Here is a 24,582-nt window from a genome sequence, read left to right on the forward strand (position 1 = left end):
TGATTAACTCATGTAAAGTAAGAAAATAAATAAATAAATAAAATTAAAAGGAAGATGAAAACCACAATGCGATTTAGGAATATCTAATAATGCCTCCAAACAAGGGGGTCTTGTTAGACAAACTCCCCTCATGACTAATATAGTTAAGATCTGAAATACCTCTTTATTCTTTGTTAAATCATTGGGATGCACACACAAAAATCAATAAAAATCATCAAATTTTAAGCAAATGAGTCTTTAAAAGCTTTCTATATTTTTCCAAAAATTTTGTAGAAATTTTCTAATATTTTCCTAAAATTTTCTAGGATTTTTAAGACTTTTCCTCATTTTTTTATTTTTATTTTTCCATTTTTTTATTTTGAGTTAAAATAACTCAAACATTTTTTTCTCATTTTAAAAATATTTTTCTTGATTTTTCTCAATTTTCCTTTGATTTTTTTCTATTTTTTAAAATTTTAAAAAAAGAAATAAATAAACAAAGCTGGTTCAAGAAGTCAGCCCAATTGGACCTGGTGGTCCATGTGTCCGCCCACTATGGTGACACGTGGTTTCCTCTTTTTTTATTTTTTTCTTTTTTTATTGTAGCATGGTGACGTCAATATGACGTCACCCGCCACATGGCAACCTCCAGTTTCATTTTCTTCTTCTTTTTTTGAATTTATTGCAGCAAGGTGATGTCAGCCTAATGTCACCTGCCACATGTCAGATCCCAAGTGGTTCTTATTTTTTGACTCATATTGCTGATGTCAGCTCCCATCTCCTTTCTTTCTCTTCTGTTCTTCTGTTCTTTCTTTCAAACTCTCTCTCTCTCTCTTTCTCTCTCTCTCTCTCTCTCATACACAAATCTCTCTGTTTTCTCCTTTTCTCCCTCTTTTCTCGCCCTCTTTGTTTCTCTCTTTTCTCTTTATTTTTCTTACTCTACGATCTCAAATCTCACAGACTCTCTTTCTCCTCACCCTTTCTCTTTCTTGCTCTACGATCTCAAATCTCATAAACTCTCTCCATCCTCACCCTTTCTTTCCCATTTTAAGCTCTAACCTCTCTCTTCTTTTATTTTGCAGCTTTGAACTGGAGAAGGGAGCACAAACAAGAGCGCTCACTCCTCCGGCTAGTGAAGATAAGTATACCCACCCCCCCCCCCCCCTTTTTTCTTTAAATTCTCTAAATTTTTTTTCCACTTTCTCAGGAGCTAAACTGGCTCCCTAACTTGACCTGAGTTAAGTTGGGCCCCAGGTTAAGGTTAGGGTTAAAGATCCAGTTATGTTAGGGCTAAGTCAACTAATTAGACTGGGCTTTTTGGTCCTGGAATTTGGGTGTGGCCTATTAGCTTGTTAATTAGGGTTTTAGGGCTTTGGCTTTTTTAACTAGAGTTTGGGCTTTGGGCTGTTTTTTAACTAGGACTTGGACTTTGGGCCTTTTTATCTGTAGTTTTGGCTTTGGCCTTTTGAACTAAAGTTTGGGCTTTGGCCTTTTTAACTAGGATTTGGGCTTTGACTAAAAGCGTGATCAAGGGTTCATGGACCCAGGTCCATATTGGACCTTGGGTCTTGGGTCTTTAGGCCTAAGAGTCAAGACAAGTTGGATCTAATTTGATGGGTAGGATCAATAGGTCAATTTCAGAGAACCATTTTTTCATTATTGTAATTATACGATTAAACATGAAAGCAGAGCAACACATAAAAATAAAATAGAACCTAACCTTAGGTCCTCAACTCCTCTGATCTTCTTGTCCAACGTAGTTCCTTTCTGCTCCTCTTTGCTCCTAGTCTATTCCTAGAACCTCTGAATCTAGACCTTTGCCCTAAACCTCTTTCAGACCGTCTGTAGGTTCCCCATTCTCCAACTCTTCAACAATCCGAACTCTCAGCTCACTACGGGTTGTCTGACTCTGTCTGCTCCTCTCTCAATTAGAGCTCTCTGATTTCCCTCACGATTGCCTATACTCTCTCTAAGATTGTGTGGGTGTGAATTTCTATGATGTGTATGTGTGTTTATCCTTCGAAAAGCCTCTGAATGTGTACTGTGTCCCTTAAAAAGCCCATATTTGTAGGCTTGGGGCCTCAACCAGCATTAAAAATAAAATCAATCAATTTTAGGAAGCAGATCAACCCATCCTTATTATCAATTTACTAATTGTCTATCTTTCTATGTGTGTCCTTTCCTTCTTAACGAAAACTTCTATCATTGGTTTGGGAGCATTGAAACTTGATCTCTACTACTGATTTCCTTCCATGTGTGTTTTGAGGATGTTAAAATTTGCTCAATCAATTTTAAGAACATATTCATCAAATTAAGGAACAAATCACTCAATCTTTATTACAAATCAATCAAATTAAGAAACAAATCATTCAATCTTTATTGCAAATCAATAAAATTAAGAAACAAAGCATCTCCTCTTTATTTCCAATTTTCCTAATGGCTTTCTTTGTGCATGTGTGCAGGTGCCTAATGGCTTTCTTTGTGCGTGCCAGCATAGGATCTAAACCTTCCTATTTTTATTTTCTGTGTATTTTTCTTTCTTTCTTTTGTATTTTTCTGTTCTTTTCAATGTAAAATTGATGTATTCAGAATTTCCCATGTATTTCACATTTTTTGTATAATTTTTTTTTCCATTTTATGAAATGTACAATTTGTTATATTTGGCCCCTGAACAAAATAGGATGTCTACACCTGCCCCTCTTTTTAAGTTTGTTGTTTAATATGGCAAGAAGACCAGTTTTTTGTCATCTTTTAGTAAAAAATCTATAAAAACAAAAGACAGAAATTTTGGACCGAGTCTTATATAATAAAAGAAAAAATGTATGGATTTGCAAAGATGTATGGAATTACAAGTCAACTCCACAAACTTACAGAGTAAGGTGTAAAATGTCCTAGTTCGTGGAAAGATTACTGCCATAGGTTTGGAAATTATGTCACGTACCACGAAGAAAGCTCACAAACTTGAAAAATGATTGCTCGGATTTAGGAACTAAAGCCACATGCCTATGAGTCAATCAAAACAACTTGAATGCAACTATTCGAATTTGGGGTCTCATGCCCGTGCCTCCAAAATAGCCAAAATAACTTGAATAGGACCACTTAGATTTGGAAACAATAAATGCCACATGTCTCTGAGATGGTTAGAACAACTTGAATGTGACTGCTCGAATTAACGAGATAGTCATGACAACTTGAAAGTGACTACTCGAATGAACGAGATAGTCAGAACAATTTGAAAGTACTACTCGAATTAACAAGATAGTCAAAATAACTTGAATGTGACTACTTGAATGAACGAGATAATCAAAACAACTTGAATGTGACCACTCGAGTTAACGAGACTGTCAAGATAACTTGAAAGTGACTACTTGAACTAACGAGATAGTCTGGATAACTTGAAAGTGGCTACTCAAATTAACGAGATAGTGAAGATAACTTTAAAGTGACTACTTGAATGAACGAGATAGTAAAAACAACTTCAAGGTGATTATTCGAATTCGGAGACTAATGCTCCAACATACAAATTAGACAAAACAACTTGGAAAGAACTACTTGGATTTAAGATCAAAACTAATGCCTCATACCCGAAGTAAAATACAAATCATTCCAATTTTTTAGCCTTGGTGGCTACATAATCCAAATTGTCAGATTTTGATAATAACAACCCATTAGTAGCTTTGAGTAAACTAATCTTTGCATATCAAGCTATGACGGGTACAAATTCAAGTGTAAAGATCAAGTAAATACTCAAAAGGTTAGACATCATAAAAAAGGGGGAGGTTGTTAGCCCTAATGGCTACATAATCATATTTTATGTATTTTGATGACATCAACCTAGTTGTAGTTTCAAGTTTAACCTATCTTTGCATATCAAGTTAGTACAAATACAAGTGACAAATACATGAAGGTAGTGGATCAAATGCAAAGATAGGATCGAGTGGAAATTCGAGTAGGAAAGATCAAAGCAGACAATCATTCGGAAAAACTCAAGCACATCCAACAAAGTTATAGTGTAATAGGGAGTGTTTGAGGTAGGAACTACTGCAACTCTTGCGATATTGTTTCACGCAAGACCATTAAGAAAAAGTTAAGCAAATGCATTTCATATTAGGTTATAAGGTATATAGGATATCACCAAACTCTTAGAACAAAACTGAATGAGTTTTTAAAGAACAAAAACAAAGAGTTATATATATATATATATATATATATATATATATATATATATATTGTCATGTTTTCATAAGAAACAAGTTTTAAATAGTTTTAGTTTGATAAACTTTCATAGACTTGCTCCTAGTTGGGTTAAAATTTCATCCATGCACCTTAAAATCAAGTTAATGAAGAAATAGAGCAAACCGTTGACAATTTGGCCCACGTGCATCGACGATTTCAGGTAGAGAGTTAATTTAATTTTGGACTAAAGGAAACAGTCCATGGTTTGAGCAAACCGTCGACGATTTGGGGGAATCCGTTGACGATTTGTGTCGGGATTCTACACCCAACGGCTATAAATGGCTAATTTTCAAAGTAAACAATTAATTTATTTGTCCAACGACCATAAAATGGCCAGTAGCTCGATTTGCCTATAAATACAAGTCCAAAGGCTTGTTTAAATATTGATTTTAGTTATCATATACTATTTGCAAGCACACTTCAATTAGTCCATCATCTTTGTGCTCAACTTCTTTCTTACTCTTCAATCTTAGTGTGCTACATTACTTTGAGAGAGTTGTGTGAGGATTTTATTGTATCAAATATCAACTCATTCAAGGAGAGCATTATATTTGTAAATCATTTTCTTCCATTTTGTTGTAAAAGGGTTGTTGGTGAACCTAGGGTTCTTGGTGAACTGAATTGCAAAGCTTCTAGGTGAACCTTACTGAAAGTCTCTTGGTGAGCAAAAGGGAATTGTTCCCATGGTGTAAAGGTTTCTCCGCCGGTGAAAGAGTTGTGTTAGTAGATTGTGGAAACCTTGGGTGTAACTCAAGGCGTGGATGTAGGCAAGGGGCCGAACCACGTTAACATCAGTGTTAAACTTTTCTTATCTTCTCTTTAATTTATATCTTTTGCATGATTTATATTTTATATATTGTGATATAATCATTTGTATTTTGTAAAGATTTTATATTTTGTAGAGAAGCGACGCAAAAGAGTCTATTCACACCCCCCCCCCCTTTTTAAGATTAAAAATAATAATATAATAAATCAATAATCACATTACAAGTATATCATAATATTTAACATTTAATATTGTTCTATTAACTTTTATATGTTATAAAATTATTACATATAATAAAAAAATATTAATAATGAAGATTTAATATTTATATTAAAATATATTATAATAATTTAAATATTAATTATGATATCATAATATTACTATTATTTTCAAAATTTATGTAATATATACTATATTATATTAATCATAGTTATCATATTATAATAAATATTGTGTTTTTAGAAATCATAATTTCATTCTAGAGTAAAAGTTGGGAATCAAAATATAGGTAAAAAGGAGAATCCCATCCTTACATGGAATGCTATTCAGAATAAGATTACCCATAAATAAGCACTAGGAATGAAAATTAACCATCCCAATTTCGATTCTTAAAATTGATTTTGGGCAAGTTCTACTTGCATGTCACGATTTGATAGACCGCCTAATCAACTTAATGCCAAGTCCAAGCCCTGGGCCGGAGCATTGCTTGGGCTTGGGCTTGGGCTTGGGCTTGGCGTGAGCGTGGGCTTGGGAGGAGAAAGGTGAATTGGAAACGGCAGTAGACTAGTATAGTCCACCACCCCAAACCACACGCAGGCGCAATCTCAAAGAGCCCGCCACGAATCCAGTTTCCAACGGGACGGCGCGAAAATAGTCTCTCTTTCTCATTGCTGAACCTTCCTTCACAGAAACCCTCTCTCTCTCTCTCTCTCTCTCTCTGAGGCAGACCGCGTCCGTAGCGTAGCGCAGGAGAATTTTCAAAATGGGTCTATTTGGGTGCACGCTCTTTGTGGTTTATTCGATTTTTTTTCCTCTGAGGATTTTCTACAAACATGAGAGATGCTATTTTGGTGAGTGAGAAGAGGGTAGAAGAAAGGTTCGGAACCACCATGAATGGAGAAGAGGTCTGGGAGGTGAAGGCGAGGGTGACGCCTCTGTCGGCCATGGCAGAGGCGTTCGAGCGACTGGAGAAGCTGGTCAAGCGTAGCTCTCAGGACCTCCGCCTCAGGACCCTGTGCGATGCTTGCTCTCTCGTCTCCGTTCTCTTTAGCTCTCTCGGCATCGCTTTCAAATTCGCCGAGTTGGAGTACGTATCCAAGGTGAGTATTTTCCGTTCTTTTCTTTTCTTTTCTTTTTTTCCTTTTCATTGTTTTGATTGCAATCTTTGTTTATTTTTCTTTTTTGAATGAATGAATGAGATATGGAGAATCATTTGTTTATGACTTCAGAAATTATACAGGAATCACGTAACCTGTTTCCTTTTTACTTTTTGAATTGTTGCTTTTTATTTATTTTAATTGGGTCCAATTTTCTGATTTTATTTTTAATTTTTATTTTTATTTTTTGAGCAAGCAATTGATTGATTCTACATTGAAATTTCACAAAGTGTAGAAGAAGAAGAAGAAGAGAAAATATGCCGTTTGAAAAGGTGGTTTGCAAGAATAACATTCCTAGAATTCGTTTTGTTTCACATTCTCACTCTGGGTTCAAATATTTTCACTCAAAGATGGCCTTAATTTGTTCGCGTGACCATCATTCGATCTCTATTCTCTGCATAGGAAATATATTGAAGATTTAAAGCTTAATTTGAGAGCTTAAGAGATTTCTTCCAAATATTAATCGTAGTTTGCATTTCCAACATTCTTAATTTTTAAGTTATTCACTAAATATATCTTGGATGGCATGATTGTGCACTTTGAGGACTTGCCAATCAAAGACTTGTAGTTAGGCTCATGGAGAAGTTAGAGGGATTTTCTATAACCAAATTGGTGTCACTGAGAAGCAGCAACGAGCTGCATCGTTGTTATCCTCTTGATTTTTTTCCCTCGCGCAATGACTGTTTAAGAGTAACAGATAACGGACTTCCCCAAAACATGGATAAAAAGTATGTTCCGAACTTACAGGAAAAGGAAAAAACACACTGATATTTTAGCCCTCCAATGTGTCCTTGCTAACCCAACTAACCTAGGAAGCTACACTGCTTCAATTTTCAAAGAGAAACTTGCATCGCTAGTATGTAGGAAAATCAATCCTTCAACATGGCGATTCGGGAAGATAAACTGTTTACCTTTTTTCCAATGTTTTGGCAGTACACTTGCGTACCCTTGCATCCGAATTTAACACTCACAATGCAAACTAATATTGCAGAGCAACTTTATAAATATCTACAGGTAGTGAATATCTTGGCACCTGCCCTATGTGACGGGACTGAAGTATGAAATGATGTATTAATTGACAGTAAATACTCTAATTTAGAATTGAACATCAATAATGGATGTTATATCATATTAAACAACCACTAAACCCAAAGCTTAAGTAGTTAGATTTCTGGCTTCCAATGTATATCAAACCTCTTTAAGTCTAAACATTTTCCACTTAGAAGCCCCATTGAAGGCCTCCTTGTTTCATTTGTTCATCTCAGAGACTAATTACCAATTACTTGAAATCCACAGGAAGTCCTTAGTCCAAACACTCTGCATGGATGACCAAACATGTATGCAGTGAGTCTGGTGACAAGGATTTTATTCCTGATTCCCTAAATCTAGTAATTCATCCCCATTTTTCACGAGCAGTAACCAAAGTAATTGTATGTAGACATTACTATATTTAAACAAATCAGGACAAAAGATTGAAGTAAAACACCATTTGGATTGACCATACTTTCCAGCTCTTATACCAGATTGTTCAGCCTGAGGTAAGGTAACCATGTCTGACGCATGGACAGAATATACTTTTACAAGACAATTAGAACATAATGGGAAAAAAAAAAAAAAAAAACGCAACCTCAAGACTTGGGCACATATCTGCACCCATTATTTCCGCCTGCGATCATATTACATAACCTTCTGGTCATTGGATATGTAAGTGGGCTTCAATCCAAAAAGGATGGGTCTATCTCTAATTTTTTGCATCTTCAAAGATTTAATGCACTTTGAAATTTCAAGATATTTAAAGCTTGTGCTTAGTGAGTCCTCTAGGAGTTTTTATTTGAAAAAGAATGTTAAATATCTGAGGTCACGAAAATTTGAGAGAGTGGGACAATTTAAAAAAAAATTTAAACTCGACCAAAATTAAAATTATATTTAAACCCATATGACATCTTCTAAAACTATTATAAAGTATCTGATGGGAGACTATTCTTAGTTATATAGTGCTTAAGATAAGTTTTCATAGTGGTTTGCAGAGAAGACTATGGTTCTCATCTAAATGACATCAATAAACAGGTCTTAAGAGTCAAAACTTAGGTGCAGAGCTATTAGAGATATTGCACTCTAGCCTGTGGGGAAGTGCGGTCCTATGATCATTTCTTGTTTTGTAAAGAGTAAATCGAATGAAGCAATAACATGATGGTGAAATATTGAGCCTAAAGATCCCTATGCGACTTACTGAGCCTTGAAGATTCATTAAATTTCAAATGATGTAATATGATTATATGAATTTCTGTTTTTTTTATCACTATACCTTTTTTTGTTGTCAATGTTTTGTCCTTGAGAAGATGGCATGTCTGTCCTTATTTTGTCCTGGTGCTTTGTCCATTTTGCCTTAAGAAACTTTTGCTGTTTGGCTGAACCTATTATCTTGGGTATCATTTACATTTGGCCCATTAATTTTTGTATTGGTCTTGCTTCTTGAAGTTGAGGTGGACCTTTTTATATGATCCCAAATATGGTATTTGTGATACAAAGTTCACCTTCTCATTGTAATTTCTCCGTATTTGCATTTAATCCTGATAGCATGTTTAGTTTAATGTTATAATTGATGAATTCAGGTGCACAATCTAATGGAAGCATCGAAGACGTACAACACTTTACAGAATATACTTGACCTTGATGTAAAAAATGACACAGTGAGAACACCAGGAAGTCTTTCACGTAATTTACGTCGAGTTAGGCAGGGTCTTGACCTCATCAGAGCTTTATTTGAACAATTTTTATCACCAGAGTATGTTCCATTTCCTTCTCCATGACTGCATTTCATGTAAATCTTCCGGTTACTTATCGGCACTGGTACAGCTCATATCTAGGCTAGGCTTGTAAATCCCTTTGCCCCGGCATTTGGGAGCATTGATTTCAGGGCTAGGAGTTGGATTTCTATGGATTTAGATAAAATATAGCACAAAATAGCATTGACTTTTTCTCCAAATGCACACAAATCCAAATCCAAGCCTCAAATTCATGCTCCCAAAAACTAATGTGTTTTCCTTGGGGTGGATGTGTCAGGCGTTGATATGCATACAAATGGCTGCTGCATTCTTATTTCTTATTTTCTGTTCCATTTTTAGCCTTGTTAGTCTTAATAGATCACAGTACAAGCCTGCCCATATACATCTTCCTACTTTGTTGATTTAATGTTTGACTGAGCATGTTTTTGAAGTGTTAAAAGATGAAATATATAATGATTTATCATGTTAGGACATCAATTAATACCCAGCCAATAATATTGCATTCACAGGCTTGAAAAAGGAAGAAAACTAAGTAGGGTAGTAAAAAATGCTTGTGCCTTTGTTATACAAGCGGCGCTGTCCAATAATATACAACCTAACTACGCCCCCCTAGGGCAATGCAATTATACAACCACATCCATGAATGCTTTTGAGGCACAGGAACCTCTCTCCCTGTCTCTTTGTTTTCAGCATATCCGCGTAATTTAGGATGACAGAGTAATGCAGCAGTCTTAAACAATGTACAAAAAATGGTTCTTTTTCTGTTTTTGATCAAATAACAATGCCTTTTTGAAACATAAAGAATGTGTTCTATTATTTCTTGTTTATGACTTCTTAGCACAGGATATCTGTTCAAGTAGAACACTGCAGGGATTCATCTCTTTGATCAGTATTGATGTTTATGGTGTATATTGGTGGTGAAATCTCACATTTGATGTTTGGTTGCTGTAGTGAATGTTCTTTAAAAGAAGCAGCTTCAACAGCTTATGCACAAGTTTGTGCACCATACCATACATGGGCAATCAGGACAGCGGTTTTTGCAGGAATGTATACCCTACCTACCCGTGAACAGCTTCTGATAAAGCTCAACGAAACCTGTGAGTTTGTATTTTTTGTAATTAGTTACTTCTGGAATAGAAATGCAATTATGTCATTCAATGTTAGGCTGCCCTTTGAATCTCTCTCTCTCTCTCTCTCTCTCTCTAAATGAGTAAAAATTAGTATAAATTCTTCTTCCCTCTCCCTCCCCCTCCCCACTTTTTCCTTCCCTTCCTCAAGGTTTCAGGGCGGTCCTGCATCATAACTGATTTTAATAATTTTTTTTTCTTTAATTCTAAAACTGAATTATCTAATGGACACAATTTTTCGAGGTATTTTATGTTTTCTACCAGAACAATTAAAGTTTTTGTTATCATGTATATTGTTGCAGATCAGTCAGCAGAGAAGGAAATGAAAAGGTATATAGATGCCTCACTTCCAGTTATAGAGTACATTGATAAACTTTACATATCCAGGAGTATCAGCTTGGACTGGTGAGCGATTTACTTCGCAAGGGGGCGACATTTTTATTCCGTTGTTGGAAAAGCAATGTCAAATAGGTGGCAGGATCCATGTATAAAATTTTTTTATGGTATATAGTTTTATGATGAAAAATAGATCTGTACATGGAATGTTTGCAGAAAGGGATAATTACCGTTATCCTGAACACAGCATCAGTGATAGAATGATTTTCCATTTTGATTGTGATCATTTTCGTCTGAGAATAACATTGTTTTTAACATAGATTGGCTTTCCATTTGATTGTTATAATTTCTCGGAGGTCAATAATTATGCTTGAGAGAGAGAGAGAGAGAGAGATCTACGCAAAATATATATATTATACAAGTACCAAAAGTTTCATTAAATTGTGCCTCCTGCCTCCGAATCTCTAGTACTTCAATTCTTGAAGTTTTATTATCAAGTTGGTTCAAGTTGTTATCTAAAGATCTCATCAAAGCTGAAATTGAAACGAGGAGGACCAAAATATCATAATTTAAACTTGAGAGGATGAAGTGAAAATTAGAATTTTAATAATTTATCCACGCACGTGTACGGAGTGCAGTAGGACCAATTCCATGGTCATCACTGGAAAAATATGGTGCTTCCTCATCTCCCCATAGATAGAGAACATGTATTGGTAGACTGGACTGAAGCAGAGGACGGTTTCCAAGAGCAGACTCAGCAAAGAATGCAATTGGGGACAGGCTGAGAAAAGAACATCCCTCACCAATTGATGAGATTGCAATGATATAGAAGGAAGAGGGGGTTATGAACAAAACTGACTAGTCGACTTCCTTATTGGGCTTGAAGATGAGAGAATACTTGGATTGCACAAATATGCCTGTTACCCAACAAGCCCGACATGCTTCCTATTTTGTCATTTGCAGAAAGAACAAGCTTCCACTCGCCAGAGATCCAAAAGTAGCTTAAGGCACGTTTGTTTTGCTGACTTAGTCTGACATAATGCAAATGGGTTAGGACTAGTCAAGTAGTAGGTATAAATTTCAGCCACCAAAACAAACACATTCTTAAGGCATGTGCTGGCGGCACTGTCGGAATCTTCCTACCAATCGGAAGAAAATCAATATACGTAACTTCATTTTAAATTTCCGTCCATTGGGCACAAGGTGGAAAAGCCTTGGGTCAAATTCCTGCCAAACTGCCGCTCTCCTTTATTTTGTCACTGTATTTAGATCTATTTAAATTTTTGTGGGTCAAATTCCGACCAAGCCGCCGCTCTCCTTTATTTTGTCACCGTAATTAGATCTATTTAAATTTTTGAGTCAAATTCCTGCCATGCTCTCCTTTATTTTGTAATTAGATCTATTTAAATTTTTGAAACAATTAATAGAATCCATGTCTCGCCCAATTTAACAGTAGAAATGTACAACCAGTCCGATCCAGGGGCTACGCAATTTCAGATTTTTGAAGAGAAAACTTTAGTAACTCCCAAAAAAATCAACATTACCCACTTCCAGAAAAAACTGTGTCTTTATTCCCTCTTCCAGAAAACTGCTCAATGGTGGCTATGATAGTAGATGGAATGCTTACCAGAACTAAGAGAATGAAGTGTAAGAAATGCATAAATATTGTAATGGACTTCAACTTGCTGCCGCCAGGGCCAGGGCAGGTCCATGGCCATGCACTCTGTTCAACAAGCTCTGGAGCCTGGTTGTCCACCAAAGAACAGAATGTTTCTATGAACAGGAACCCAGTTCATCATTTACAAAGTCAGGCTCTCCGGATTCTCAACTATCTTTGCAAAGGTTTGAAGGAATGCAGCCAAGTCAGCACCATAGATAATTCGGTGATCAGCAGTAACATTCACCTGCAAAAAGTTCACACGCCAATTCAGTCTAGGCTGTATTATATAAGTTTCTTGAGTTTGTAGGCAAGTTGCACTGTCTCCCATCTGACCAAACACCCAAAACCCAGAAGCTTCTACTTTGCTTAAATATGAAATCTTATGCACAAAAAATATGCAAGAGTGCAAAGAAGCAATCTCATAAACATCATCAGGCAATATATGGTACTTTCTTTTGTCCCAAAGGCAGAGAGGTAGAAAACATGATTAGTTTGCAGCCCTTTTGAAGAAAGGGAAAGGAAGAGAATAGATTTCCTTGGAAACATATGACATTGCAATGATCTAGATGGAACAGATGATGAACATGGACCACAATGCTAGCCGGTCAGATTCTTCAATTGAAAATTCACAACGCCCAAATGCCCATAACAAATAGAAGCCGCCACAAACCAGAAAGAACAGCATTCTCAGACTGTGTGTGTGCACAAGAAAATCAAAATAAATAATTTTTTACCCTCACGTGAATATTTTCATCCCTGTGAGAAATCTTTTATTTAAATCTCAATCCACTGGGCTTTATAATTTTGATGAGCTTGGTAATCTTGAAAAGTCAGTCCCCTTTATTTTTCACATAATGAACAAGGTTCTTAAAATCAAACTCCACATTGAGTGATCCTATTTTGCCAAATCAATTCAAATCCTATGTAGAATTGCAAATTCATAAGATCATAGTCAAAACTGCAGTACAGCTGGATAGATCATGATAAGATTGGTCATAGAATCGCAGGATCATACAATAAATTATATTTTTAAATTTTTCCTTAATTACTTGAACCATAGGATTGTTGTTTGTCCTGTAGAACTTATGCAAGAAAAATATAACTTAAGAAGAGATTTTGTTTATTTTAACACTAACGAAATTATGAACTCATAAATTTATTTTCAGTTCATTGTGCAATACGCAGTTCAAATATTAGGTTAAATTTGGATCTCAAAATCAGAATGTCAATAATAAAAACAGAATGGCATTAGCATATTAAAATAGGGCTTTGATCGCTTACAAAACAATGAGTATTGTCATTGTAAAGCAAACAAAACAATGAGTATTGTCATTGTTAAGCAAATGACAGTGCAAAAGTTCGTGTCACTTTATTCCATCAAAGATGGAATACGATAGTAGAAGACATTCTCATGGTGAAATTTGGAAATAATAATTAATTGTCTATTCCATGTTATGGAAAAAATTACACTGCCACTTTCTGTATCATCACAACATTTTTCTTTTTTAAGCTATCAAATCTCTATACTATGACCTTCTAGGAGTAGACATTCCGCGAAACATAACTTTAGAGTTTAAGGTAGAGAATGAAGATGGAAATTAACACACTAATGCATTGGATGACAATAAGTGATTATGAGACCTGCTGAAGACATTGATGATGATTGATTATCTCGATGATGTTGATAAAGCAAATTGTGTTTGGGAGCTTGCTTGATAGTTTGGATTTTGTTATTGCTAAAACATCTTTTTGATTTTAGGCATTTCCATAAGCTGTATGTTGACAGACTTGTGTTAAAAAGTACCCTGTTCCTTTTTATCACAAATGTTTATTCCCTTTTCATACAAGTTGGTTTGATTGAGTAACAAAATACAATATTTGAACCTTGATCTCTTTGTTATATGAGTTTTGCCATTTGAGATACTTTTTCTTAATTTTGACACTTGATTAAAAAATATTGCCTAAATGAATTTTCACTACCTAGTATTTATTTTATATGGTTGATAGAATGTTAATTCTTGATCCAATCCTACAACCAGATCCTGTGAATGATCCTACGAGGGATCCAATTTTAGCAAGCATGATAACGAAATCAGTTCATATTTTAGAATCATATTCTTTTCTTTTCTAGCACTTTTTCCATGGAAAAATTTCAAAGTATCAAATTAGAGCACCACCATTAAAGCAACCTGGTATGGAAATATTGCTTTGCCATCTAAACATCCCCATCCAAGCAACAATAAGGTAAGATAGCAGTGTTCAGCCACCAGAGTAACCCCAATGAATTACTGTCCCTTCTCATCCCCTTGTATTTCTTAAATCTTTGTTTTTAGTCTACAGCATACACACATTTTTTTTTCTTAGGTAACTGAATATTCTAACAAATGAACCCATGCAATTAGGAACTCAGCACAATGACCCACAAAGTCCTATTGGGCACAAAATATACTACTGAAACACTTCCCCTTTTATCTGTTTATCATAACACACAACAAGGGACAGGCACACAAACTCAGGAACATGAGGAAGCTGCAGGGAATTATGGTTATTTTTATTGTGCTTTCCTATATGCACTTCAGACGGCTTTTTGGTGCCCTGTCATTGAGAAAGTTGGGAAAAGATCAGGGGTGGAAAAGGGGGAGCTTTTCCTTAGGGGGTTGTATCATGCTCATTAGTACAGCCCTCTCCAATGTTCCCTTTTACTTTCTCTTTTTAAGGTGCCCAGTAGCGTGGCCAGGATTCAAAAGAGAATGATGTGTGACTTTCTTAGGTCTGGTTATGAGGAAATCAGGAAAGATTGTCTTGTTAGTTGTGAGCTTGGCCATAGACCAAATCCAAGGGCTGGGTCTTGGGAATGTGATTTTCAAAAACCTTGCTTCAATGGGAAAATGGTTCTGGAGGTTCTACTTAATAGATGAACTCTTTACGATGCAAGGTAATTAAAAGTAACTGTGAGGTGCATTGAAATGTGTGGGATTCTAGAGGAAATGGTTAAGTTCCTCATGCTAGCCCCTAGAAGTTCGTGTCTCAAGTTGTTAGTTTTTTATTTCCGCTTACCCTTTCCAAAGTGGGCAATGGTAATAGGGGTTCGGTCCTAGGAGGATCCTGGAGAGGGTTCATTCAAGTTTGTTGAATAATTGGGTAAAATGGAATACCTAAACTCAATGATATGTCTCTCCCTCTATTTATAATATACGTCAAGTACAATAGGAATGACCATAATACCCTTACTAACTTACAAACAATTAATAATAATGCTAAATGACTAAATAACCATTAACACTCCCCGTCAAGCTGGATCATATATATCATATGCTCCTAACTTGTTACAAATGAATTTCACACAAGCACCTCCCAAGGCTTTAGTGAACAAATCAGCAAGCTGAAAATCGAACTTCACATGAGTGGTTGTAATGAGCTTCTGGACAAGTTTCTCTCGAAGAAAATTGTAATCAATTTCAATGTGTTTTGTCTACTCATGGAAGATAGGGTTGGAGGCAATATGAGTAGCAACTCGATTATCACACATTAACTCCGTAGGTTGAGAATATGGAAAACCTAGTTCTTTCAACATGTTCTTCAACCAAACAAGTTCACATGTAGTGTGCATCATAGCCCTGTATTCTGACTCAGCACTCGACCTAGCCACCACAATTTATTTCTTACTTTTCCAAGACACCAAATTACCACCGACAAAGATACAATACCCAATTGTTGATCTTTGGTTGGAAGGTGACCCGGCCCAATCTGCATCTATATATCCCTAAATATGAGTGTGACCCCAATCCTAATATAAAAGACCTCTCCCTCGTGCACCTTTGAGATATCTCAAAATGCAAATTACTGCATCCCAATGACTTGTTCTCTAGGAATTGAGAAACTAACTCACAACACTTGTTGCAAAGGATATATCTAGGCGGGTGACTGTGAAATAATTCAACTTCCCAACAAGTCTCCTATACCGACCTGGGTTAGGCAACAAATCGCCCATATCTGGCACTAACTTGCTATTGGAATCTATGGGTGTATCAACAAATATGGATCCCAACAACCCCGTCTCATCTAAAAGATCAAGAACATTCTTTCTCTGTGACAATACAATTCCTTTACGATCTCGATACTTCTGTACACAAGAAGTACTTCAATAGTCCCAAGTCCTTGGTCGGAAACTTACTTTGTAGGAAAAGCTTTAGGTCTTGGATGCCTCAATCATCATCACCTGTAACCACAATGTCATCCATAACACAATTAGAAAAATCCTGCAAATGAAGTATAACAATGAAAAACAGAGTGATCTATTGCACACGGATGAAGGTCAAACTCAAGTACTACAGCACTAAAACAGCCAAACCATGCCCTTGGAGATTGTTTCAATTCGTACAATGATTTCTTAAGTCGACATACTAAGCCTCACTCCCCCTAAGCAACAAACCTAGATGGTTGCTCTCATACATACCTCCTCATGAAGATCACCATATAGGAAAGCATTCTTCACATCTAACTGATATAGAGGCCAATGACAAGTGGTGGCTAAAGAAATGAACAAATGTGCTAAGGCAAGTTCAGCAACTAGAGAGAATGTGTTTGAATAACCCAAACCATACACCTAAGTATACCCCTTAGCAACAAGGCGGGCCTTCAAACAAGCCATAGAACCATCAGGATTGACTTTCACAATATACACCCAGCAACAACCAACCACAGACTTATCAAGAGGAAGAGGTACCAAATCCCAAGTATCATTATCATGTAGTGCACGCATCTCTTCAACCGTTGCTATCCTCCACCCAAAATGGAATAAGGCTTCAGAAATAGATCTTGGAAGAGCAACATAACACAAAGTACTAACAAAATAGTAACAAGAGGGTGACAAGAAATCGCAACAAACAAAATTAGAGATCAGATGTTAGGTACAAGTGCATTTACCTTTTCGAACAGCTATAGGAGGATCAACATCATGGGAAATAAGATCATCAAACGAGGGAACTAGAGGCACAATAGTAGAAGCTGAAGGAGGCACTTCCCCCTTGATTCGTCATGTGTACACCTGCAAATTGGGATGATCCAAGTGATGAGAATGACACAAACTAGATGAAGATGTAGGAGGATTAGGCATATATACTAGGTTTGGATCTAGAAAGCGAGGTAGAGGAAGAGACTCATTAAGGTCAACAAAACTCAAGGAATCAGAGTAGTATAGTGTAGACTCAAAGAAGTTGACATCAACAGAGACAAAAAATCGATGTAAAGTAGGACTATAACATCGATATCCTTTTTTAGTATAGGAATAGCCCAAAAAGATACATTTGATAGCACGAGGATCCAACTTATCCATTCCTAGAGTTAACTGATGGACAAAGGACACACAACCAAAGATACGAGGAAGATGAGAGAACAAAGGAACCTTAGGGAGATAACTGAATATGGGATTTTGCCGTCAAGGACAGAAGATGGCATTTTATTGATGAGGGAGCAAGCTGTGAGCGCAGCATCACTCGAAAAAACTTTGGAAATATTCATTTGATACAATAGGGTACGAGTGACTTCAATAATATGTCTATTTTTTTGCTCAGCAACCCCATTTTTTTGTGGGGTGTGAGCACAAAAGGACTGATGGATCATAATAGAGATAGTCATATAAGTACTGAATTAGGTAATGAAGTACTCCTTAGCACTATCAATACGAAGTATCCTGACTAGCATATCAAATTAAGTCCTTATTTAGGAACAGAAGGCACAAAAGATATCAAACGACTTGGAACAATCTTTCATTAAATATAACCAAGTCTTCCTAGAGTAGTCATCAACAAATGTAACAAAGTACCGAAACCCCAACTTTGATGTGACACAACTAGGACCCCAAATATCGGAATGGACTCGTATGAAAGGACTAACCACTCGTTTGTCAACCCGAGAAGCAAAGGGAACACAATGCTTGCCCAATTGACAAGACTCACATTCAAGAGTAAATACAGAACTCAATTTAAGAACCAGCTGTTTTAACTTGTCCAAGGACGGATGACCAGGCGACAATGGATTTGAAGTGGTGTAGCTGCAACTGTGCAGACAATGGGTGGAGAAGGCAACTCAAAGTAGTAAAGTCCACGAGCCTCACGTCCTATGCCAATTGTCTTTCTCATCTTTAGATCCTAAATAACCTCAGATCAAGAAAGAATGTGACAGAAAAATTTGGTGACTTTGAAAGCTTACTAACTAACATGAGATTGAAAGGAGATTTAGGAATGTATAAAGCAGAAGAAAGAGAGATGGAAGGAGTAGGATTTACTGTGTTATCCCCTTAACAGCAATAGTGGACCCATCAGCAATGGTAAATTGAGGTAGATTTTTAGGATACTAGAGATCAAAAAAGAAGTTGGTTGCACCTGTTATATGGTCGGTGGCAACAGAATCGATAACCCAAGGACTAGTAGGAATGATACCAGATGACACACAGACTGTAGGATTACCTTTTTAGGCAAAAGATGCAATGTGAGAAGATGCTTGTTGAGAAGACTAATACTATAGAAACCTTGAATACTCCTTTATGTGGTCACAGTACACGGTTCAAATCAAACAAGTGAGTAACGAGTGAACCATAATTTTGGGATTTGCAAACTCAATCCCAACATTCACAAACTGAGACCAATGACCATAAGATTAATTGTTGGAACAATTGGAGCAACCACGAACAAGGTGACCAGCCATGAACAAGTCACAGATGAATCAGTACAAGACTGCCACAGCACCAAGAAACTTAAACACAGCCCCAAAAAAGCAACTCACAGCACTGAACAATTGGAGAAGTGAACCACTGAAACTACCACGGAAAAATTACCAACTAACTTGTGTTATAGCCTCACAAAAAACAGCTTAGGAGCACTGTCACTGCTCCAAGAAAGTCACCAATGACTGTTACTAACACCGAACAACAACTAACCAATTACAACGAGTGCATGGTTAAACAAAGATTGGATCTTTGAGCAAAACACACGTCCAACAACTTGATATTTTGATACATGGAAGGAATTAGATCATCGAATCAAAAAACACAGCAAATCCCACTGTTTCAGACCCAATAAATTCAGTAACCATAGATAAATTGCTTCACGAAGCATCAAACAACCATTCCTTGGGTGCCGCACTTGAGCAATTAAAAAAAGGTAAGATCTTTGGGCAAAAAACATCACGAAAAACTCCAAAAACATGCTAATAGAGAGATTGGATCACTGCTGGATCATTTCAGGTCAAAACCATGCCTGAAAGTGGCTTCAAGCGCTGGCACATGGGGTTGGCCCTGGCAGCCTTTGTCCAGTGCGTGAGGGCACGTGGGACGCTGCCTGGAGGTGGGATTTCAGTGGGGGCAGATCGGCAGTGTCTGTGGGTGATTATGGTGTTGGTTTTGACAAATCTATAGTGGATTTAATGTTCTCGAACTGGCAGTGTCGCCCAGAAAATTCCAGCGACTAGTCTGAATTTCTGCTGCTGCTGGCTGTTTTCTAGGGTTATAGTATTGCTGAAAAATCTTCTATGATGATAGACATGCAGCAGATTTTGGGTTTCAGGCTTCGGTTTGATGGTGGTGGTAACACTTAGGATTTAGGTTTCAGAATCATGCTCTAATACCATGTTGAATAATTGGGTAAAATGGAAGACCTAAACTCAATGATAGGTCTCTTCCTCTATTTATAACATATGTCAAGTACAATAGAAATGACCATAATACCCTTACTAACTTACACTTATTACAAACCAAACTCTAACAATTAATAATAATGCCAAATGACTAAATAACCATTAACAAAGTCGTTGGTTCCTCGCTTGTATAAGCCTTCCTCCCTCCATAATGCCCCTTTCAGCACCTTTCTTTTTTCTAAGAGGGGCTCTCACTCATGGGACTTCCATTTCTTAAGGAATCTCAATGAACGAAAGTTTGTCAAATTGACTACCTTACTTGATACATTGGATCATTTTGTTCCATCTAGGAAGTATGGGTAGGTGATTCATCAGCACTTCTTCCTTCTAAATCATTTTTTCTTCACCTCTTCAAATCTCCCACACCCAACTTGTCTCCTTGGAGCCACATTGTTCGGAAAGCCAGGGTCGCATTCAAGATTCAAACCTTTATCTGGACAGTGACTCTAAATAGGATTAACAAGCAAGATTTGCTCTAGATCAGAAGGCCTTACATGACTCATGCCTGACATGTATGTGATGTGCCGCAAACCCCCTTTTCTCTTGCGTTCTTGAAGCTTAGGTGCCTCCTCGGGCTGTAGGCAAACTTTTGTTCATGAGTTATTGGGGTTTTGGTAAGAGCATGAAGGGAGAAGTAGCACTTTGGCATAGTACTGCTTTTGCTATTTTGTGGACACTTTGGGTTGAAAGAAATGCAATAACATTTAATGATCACATCGCTTCCCAGTCCTGTTGTGGGATAGAGCTGCCTTTCTAGCCTCTATTCTTTAAGGTTTTAGGGAGTTCACCACTGCCCTCTTGTTAGGGATTGGAAAGCAGTGCTCTTTTAATTACTTTTGTAAGTTTTTAGTTGTATTTCGCTCTCTTCTTGGTAGGACCTCTTGTCCTCCCTTCTTTGTACCTTCTATTTTTGTGTTAATAAAATTCTCATTCTTACTTAAAAAAAAAAAAGGTAACTTTACTGTATGCAGAAGCAAAGAAGGTCATTTACTGGAAGTAGAAGCAAAGAAGGTGTTTTACTTCAAGTAGAAGCAAAGAAGAGGATGTACTAAACTCTAAAGCAGCCTATCAATTTTTAAAGAACGAAGGAAAGACATAACAACAATGAAACATGCTTGCATCACAAGCAGTTGGGCAGTCAACAGCATATCCACAAAACAAGCTTAACTAAAATGAGAACGTGAGAAGAAACAACAAAATGAATTTTCAGTAAATTATAAACAATATTGAACCATATCACACAAATTCAACTAGAATGTCCTCGTCATGTCCAACAAAGATTGATGATTTTTACCAGTAAAAATAAATAATCTGCTCAAGCTGAATATAAAGATAAGATAAAGGTCAAAAGGAATGTGGATTCAGAATGCAAGAGAAGATGTGATGGCCTGTGACTCAAAAAGGAAAAGGATAAAGGCAAATGGTGAAAGAAAACATATAAAATTTCTACAGAAATCCAAGCAGCTTGGATATGGTGAAAGAAAGGAAATTTCAATAGGCAATTCCAAGTACTTCAGGCAACTTAAATATACACGTTTATTAGGCCAATAAGCCTCTCAGTTACACTCCATAAAACTATATATCCAAGGTGTGTGTAAGTGCCTGTGACTTGGTAAAAATCCAACACACTCGGACACTCCCCAAGACTCATTTGATTTGTACTGAAAAATTAGCAAAAAGATGCTCATAGCCTGAAATTAGACTCACCAGCATTTTGCTTTTAACACTGAAGAATCCATCTGAATCAGCAACAACGGTGGGCTTTGATGCTCCAACAGCCATAATTGCCCCCTGAGCATTGTTCCAAATTTACAACAAAGCAAAAAATTTTTCCTAAAGAACAAAGGTTCTCATAAGTTAATAGGGAGAAAAGGCCAGCTCCCACTCATCACTCACCTGACCCGGCGGAAGAATGGCATCAAACCTGTCCACCCCAAACATGCCTAAATTGGATAGAGTGAAAGTCCCTGCATGCAATACCAATCCAACTTAATTCTTTTTCCTTTTAAATTCAATTCAATTGCTCCTAAAACCCTCCTAGCAACAAAAGGGTGAGGGAAAAAGATAAGAACAAAATTTTATAAAAAAAAAAAAAGACAAAACAAAACAAAACCTGAGTTATAATCATTGGGCTGAAGTTGCTTTGCTCGGGCTTTCTCCACCAACGCTCTCCATTTTTGTGATAACAGATAAAGATCCAACTGTGGCAATAAAAATAAGTAACTACCCAACCCAAACTAGGTACTAAAATCCCACACAAAACCAATCAATAAAACAGAATGAATTAGAGTTCTCTTCACAAGCATTCTCCTCCATATCACAATATAAATAACAAAGTACAGACCTTATCTGCATCTTGAAGCACAGGGGTTATCAGCCCTCCATTGATTGCCACAGCCACCGCAATATTTATATTGCTGTTATACGTAAAGCTCTTCCCATCTTTACAGGTCGCATTCACAACAGGATGCTCAGCAAGTGCCATTGCTGCAACCTTTGCTAACAAAGCAGTCATTGTTACACCCTTCGGTTTCACCTGAACAAACCAATCAAAACCCATCTTAACTCCCAAACCCAATAACTGAGCAGTGAATGCCAATTAAACCCAAAGTGCACTGATAACAGGGAATGAAAGGATTTGCTAATCATACAATTTGTAATTCGCGCTATTGGTTATATCTGGTGCTTGAAATGCAACCAAAGAGTCAACTAAAATTACAATTCTAAAAGGCACATTTTAGGAGAATCACAAATCAGAACAAAAATTGTTGGAATCAGTAAGAATATGTGAGAATTGGTAATAAAATACTGTTATTGCCCCTAATTTATAAATCTTATTTTTATTTTAAATAAGGGATGAGATATCAAGTAAAAGAATTTAATAAAATTCACTTATAATTATATCCCTCCCAAATTGCATTATTAAACCTATAAATGAACTGAACTGAACTGAATTGAATTCTATTTAAAGATTATTCCAAGCGTGGTAAATAGGCTAAATGAATTTAAGAAAAAAAAAAATTCGGAGCTCAGCGTACCTTCTCGTATAAAGCATCAAGTGCATCAGTTGTCACTGGATACCCAACGCGAAACGTCGGCACGGAGAGGCTCTCCAACATATTCTTCGACACCGCAGCTTGCATTGTGGTAAAAGGAACAGACGTAGAACCAGGAATTTCAACAGACGGAGCAGCTGACTTCGGAGGTGCTGGAGGCGCTTTCACAGGTTCAGAAGCAACTGGTGAACCTACATTGGTGCCAGTACTCTTCGAAGACGAAATGCCCGCCTTTGCCTCAATATCCGCCGGCGTTATCCGCCCAAACGGCCCCGTCCCAGCGACCGATCCAATATCAACCTTGTGCTGTTTAGCCAGCTTCTTCGCAAAGGGCGTCGCAACAACCTTCCTCGGCTCAGCAGCCTTAGGAGGCGGAGGCGAAGGCGAAGGCGAAGCCGCCGGAGCAGGTGGAGAGGCGGAAGAAACAGGCGGATCCGAAGTAGAAGATTTCGAAGCCTTAGCTTTTGCTTCGGCAATTTCGTCTTCGGACTCGGCCAATAAGCCAATCGGAGCGCCCACGGGAGCAGTCTCGCCCTCGCCGACGACGATGGCGGCGAGAATTCCGTCATAGAAGGTCTCCACATCCATATCAGCCTTATCAGACTCGACGACGACGACGCTCTCGCCCTTGGAGAGGACGTCGCCCTCGGATTTGACCCAGGACACGATCTTGCCCTCGGTCATGGTGGAGCTGAGAGCGGGCATGAAGATTTCTCTGATCTTGGCTTGGACGGTGGAGACCTTCTGGCGAGGTCTGGCCCCAAATGCGGTCGACTTTGACCGAGATCGCCATGGGAGAGGAGTGGAGAGGGAGGAGGAGAATGAGATGGTGGTGGTGTTAGAGGGAGAAACCCTGTAGAGAACAGGTGAAGCCATTGGAGAAGGAAGCTACAATTTTGCGATCTGATGTGAGAGAGAATGAGCGAGAGGAGGAAGACTGAGTACGAGCGAGAATTAAAACGGAGAGAAAGAGGGGGGGCGGGCGGAGAAGACGATGCGGGGTTGCTGCTTACGGAGAGAGAGTGGGGGCGGACAAGGCGAGGCGGGGGCTACAGTGTAACGGGGAGAGTTCGAGCTTGTATTGCCGCTCTACGACACCGTTTTGATCCTGGAACAGCATTCAAGTTAGTTTTGTATGAAGCAATCTATGTTTTTTTTTTTTTTTTTTTGTAACAAAACATTTAATTAAAACAAAATTTTGATTAACAAAAAACTGAAACTAAGTCCTCTTGCTACAAACTGAATCAAAATGGATCAAATTAAAAAAGAATTTAGCTAACTTATATTTTTCAAGACTTTAATTTAATTTTAAATTTAATACATAGTGTATTGAATTTAAGAAATCATTCATAAATTAATTTTACTTAATCTTGCATTTAAAAGTATAAAATTTGAATTTTAGATTTAAATTTGTAAGCATTTGGACAAAACCTAACCCATACAAATCCAAATCCGACTCTCAAAATCTATAATCCCAACAATGACCATAGAATACATTTGAAAATTAAATGAACTATGTCCATTAACATTTACAAGTTGGGTGAATGACAGACTTATTAAGCTTATCA

At 37.3% G+C, this 24,582-nt stretch overlaps 2 protein-coding genes across 3 annotated transcripts; one reads left to right on the top strand and one right to left on the bottom strand.

Moving 5' to 3' along the window:
- The first annotated feature begins 5,795 nt into the window (after positions 1–5,795).
- Positions 5,796–10,892, top strand: LOC131154517 (ACD11 homolog protein). 2 transcript variants are annotated; one of them, XM_058107335.1, is made up of 4 exons: positions 5,796–6,300; positions 8,970–9,142; positions 10,095–10,240; positions 10,573–10,892. In XM_058107335.1, the coding sequence occupies exons 1-4, from the start codon at positions 6,034–6,036 to the stop codon at positions 10,677–10,679; spliced, it is 693 nt and encodes a 230-aa protein (XP_057963318.1). In that variant the 5' UTR covers positions 5,796–6,033; the 3' UTR covers positions 10,680–10,892. The 2 variants fall into 2 exon arrangements, with proteins under 2 accessions (XP_057963318.1, XP_057963317.1); XM_058107334.1 differs by having other exon boundaries at positions 5,823–6,300; positions 10,095–10,892.
- Positions 10,893–11,987: 1,095 nt separating this feature from the next.
- On the bottom strand, positions 11,988–24,118 carry LOC131154519 (dihydrolipoyllysine-residue acetyltransferase component 4 of pyruvate dehydrogenase complex, chloroplastic). Its single transcript, XM_058107336.1, has 6 exons — positions 22,997–24,118; positions 22,303–22,494; positions 22,072–22,159; positions 21,855–21,925; positions 21,666–21,749; positions 11,988–12,510 (listed from the first exon to the last, which is right to left on the bottom strand). The coding sequence occupies exons 1-6, from the start codon at positions 23,888–23,890 to the stop codon at positions 12,406–12,408; spliced, it is 1,434 nt and encodes a 477-aa protein (XP_057963319.1). The 5' UTR covers positions 23,891–24,118; the 3' UTR covers positions 11,988–12,405.
- Between the last annotated feature and the right edge of the window lie 464 nt (positions 24,119–24,582).

This window comes from Malania oleifera, chromosome 4, assembly GCF_029873635.1.
Source record: "Malania oleifera isolate guangnan ecotype guangnan chromosome 4, ASM2987363v1, whole genome shotgun sequence".
Lineage (NCBI taxonomy): Eukaryota > Viridiplantae > Streptophyta > Magnoliopsida > Santalales > Ximeniaceae > Malania > Malania oleifera.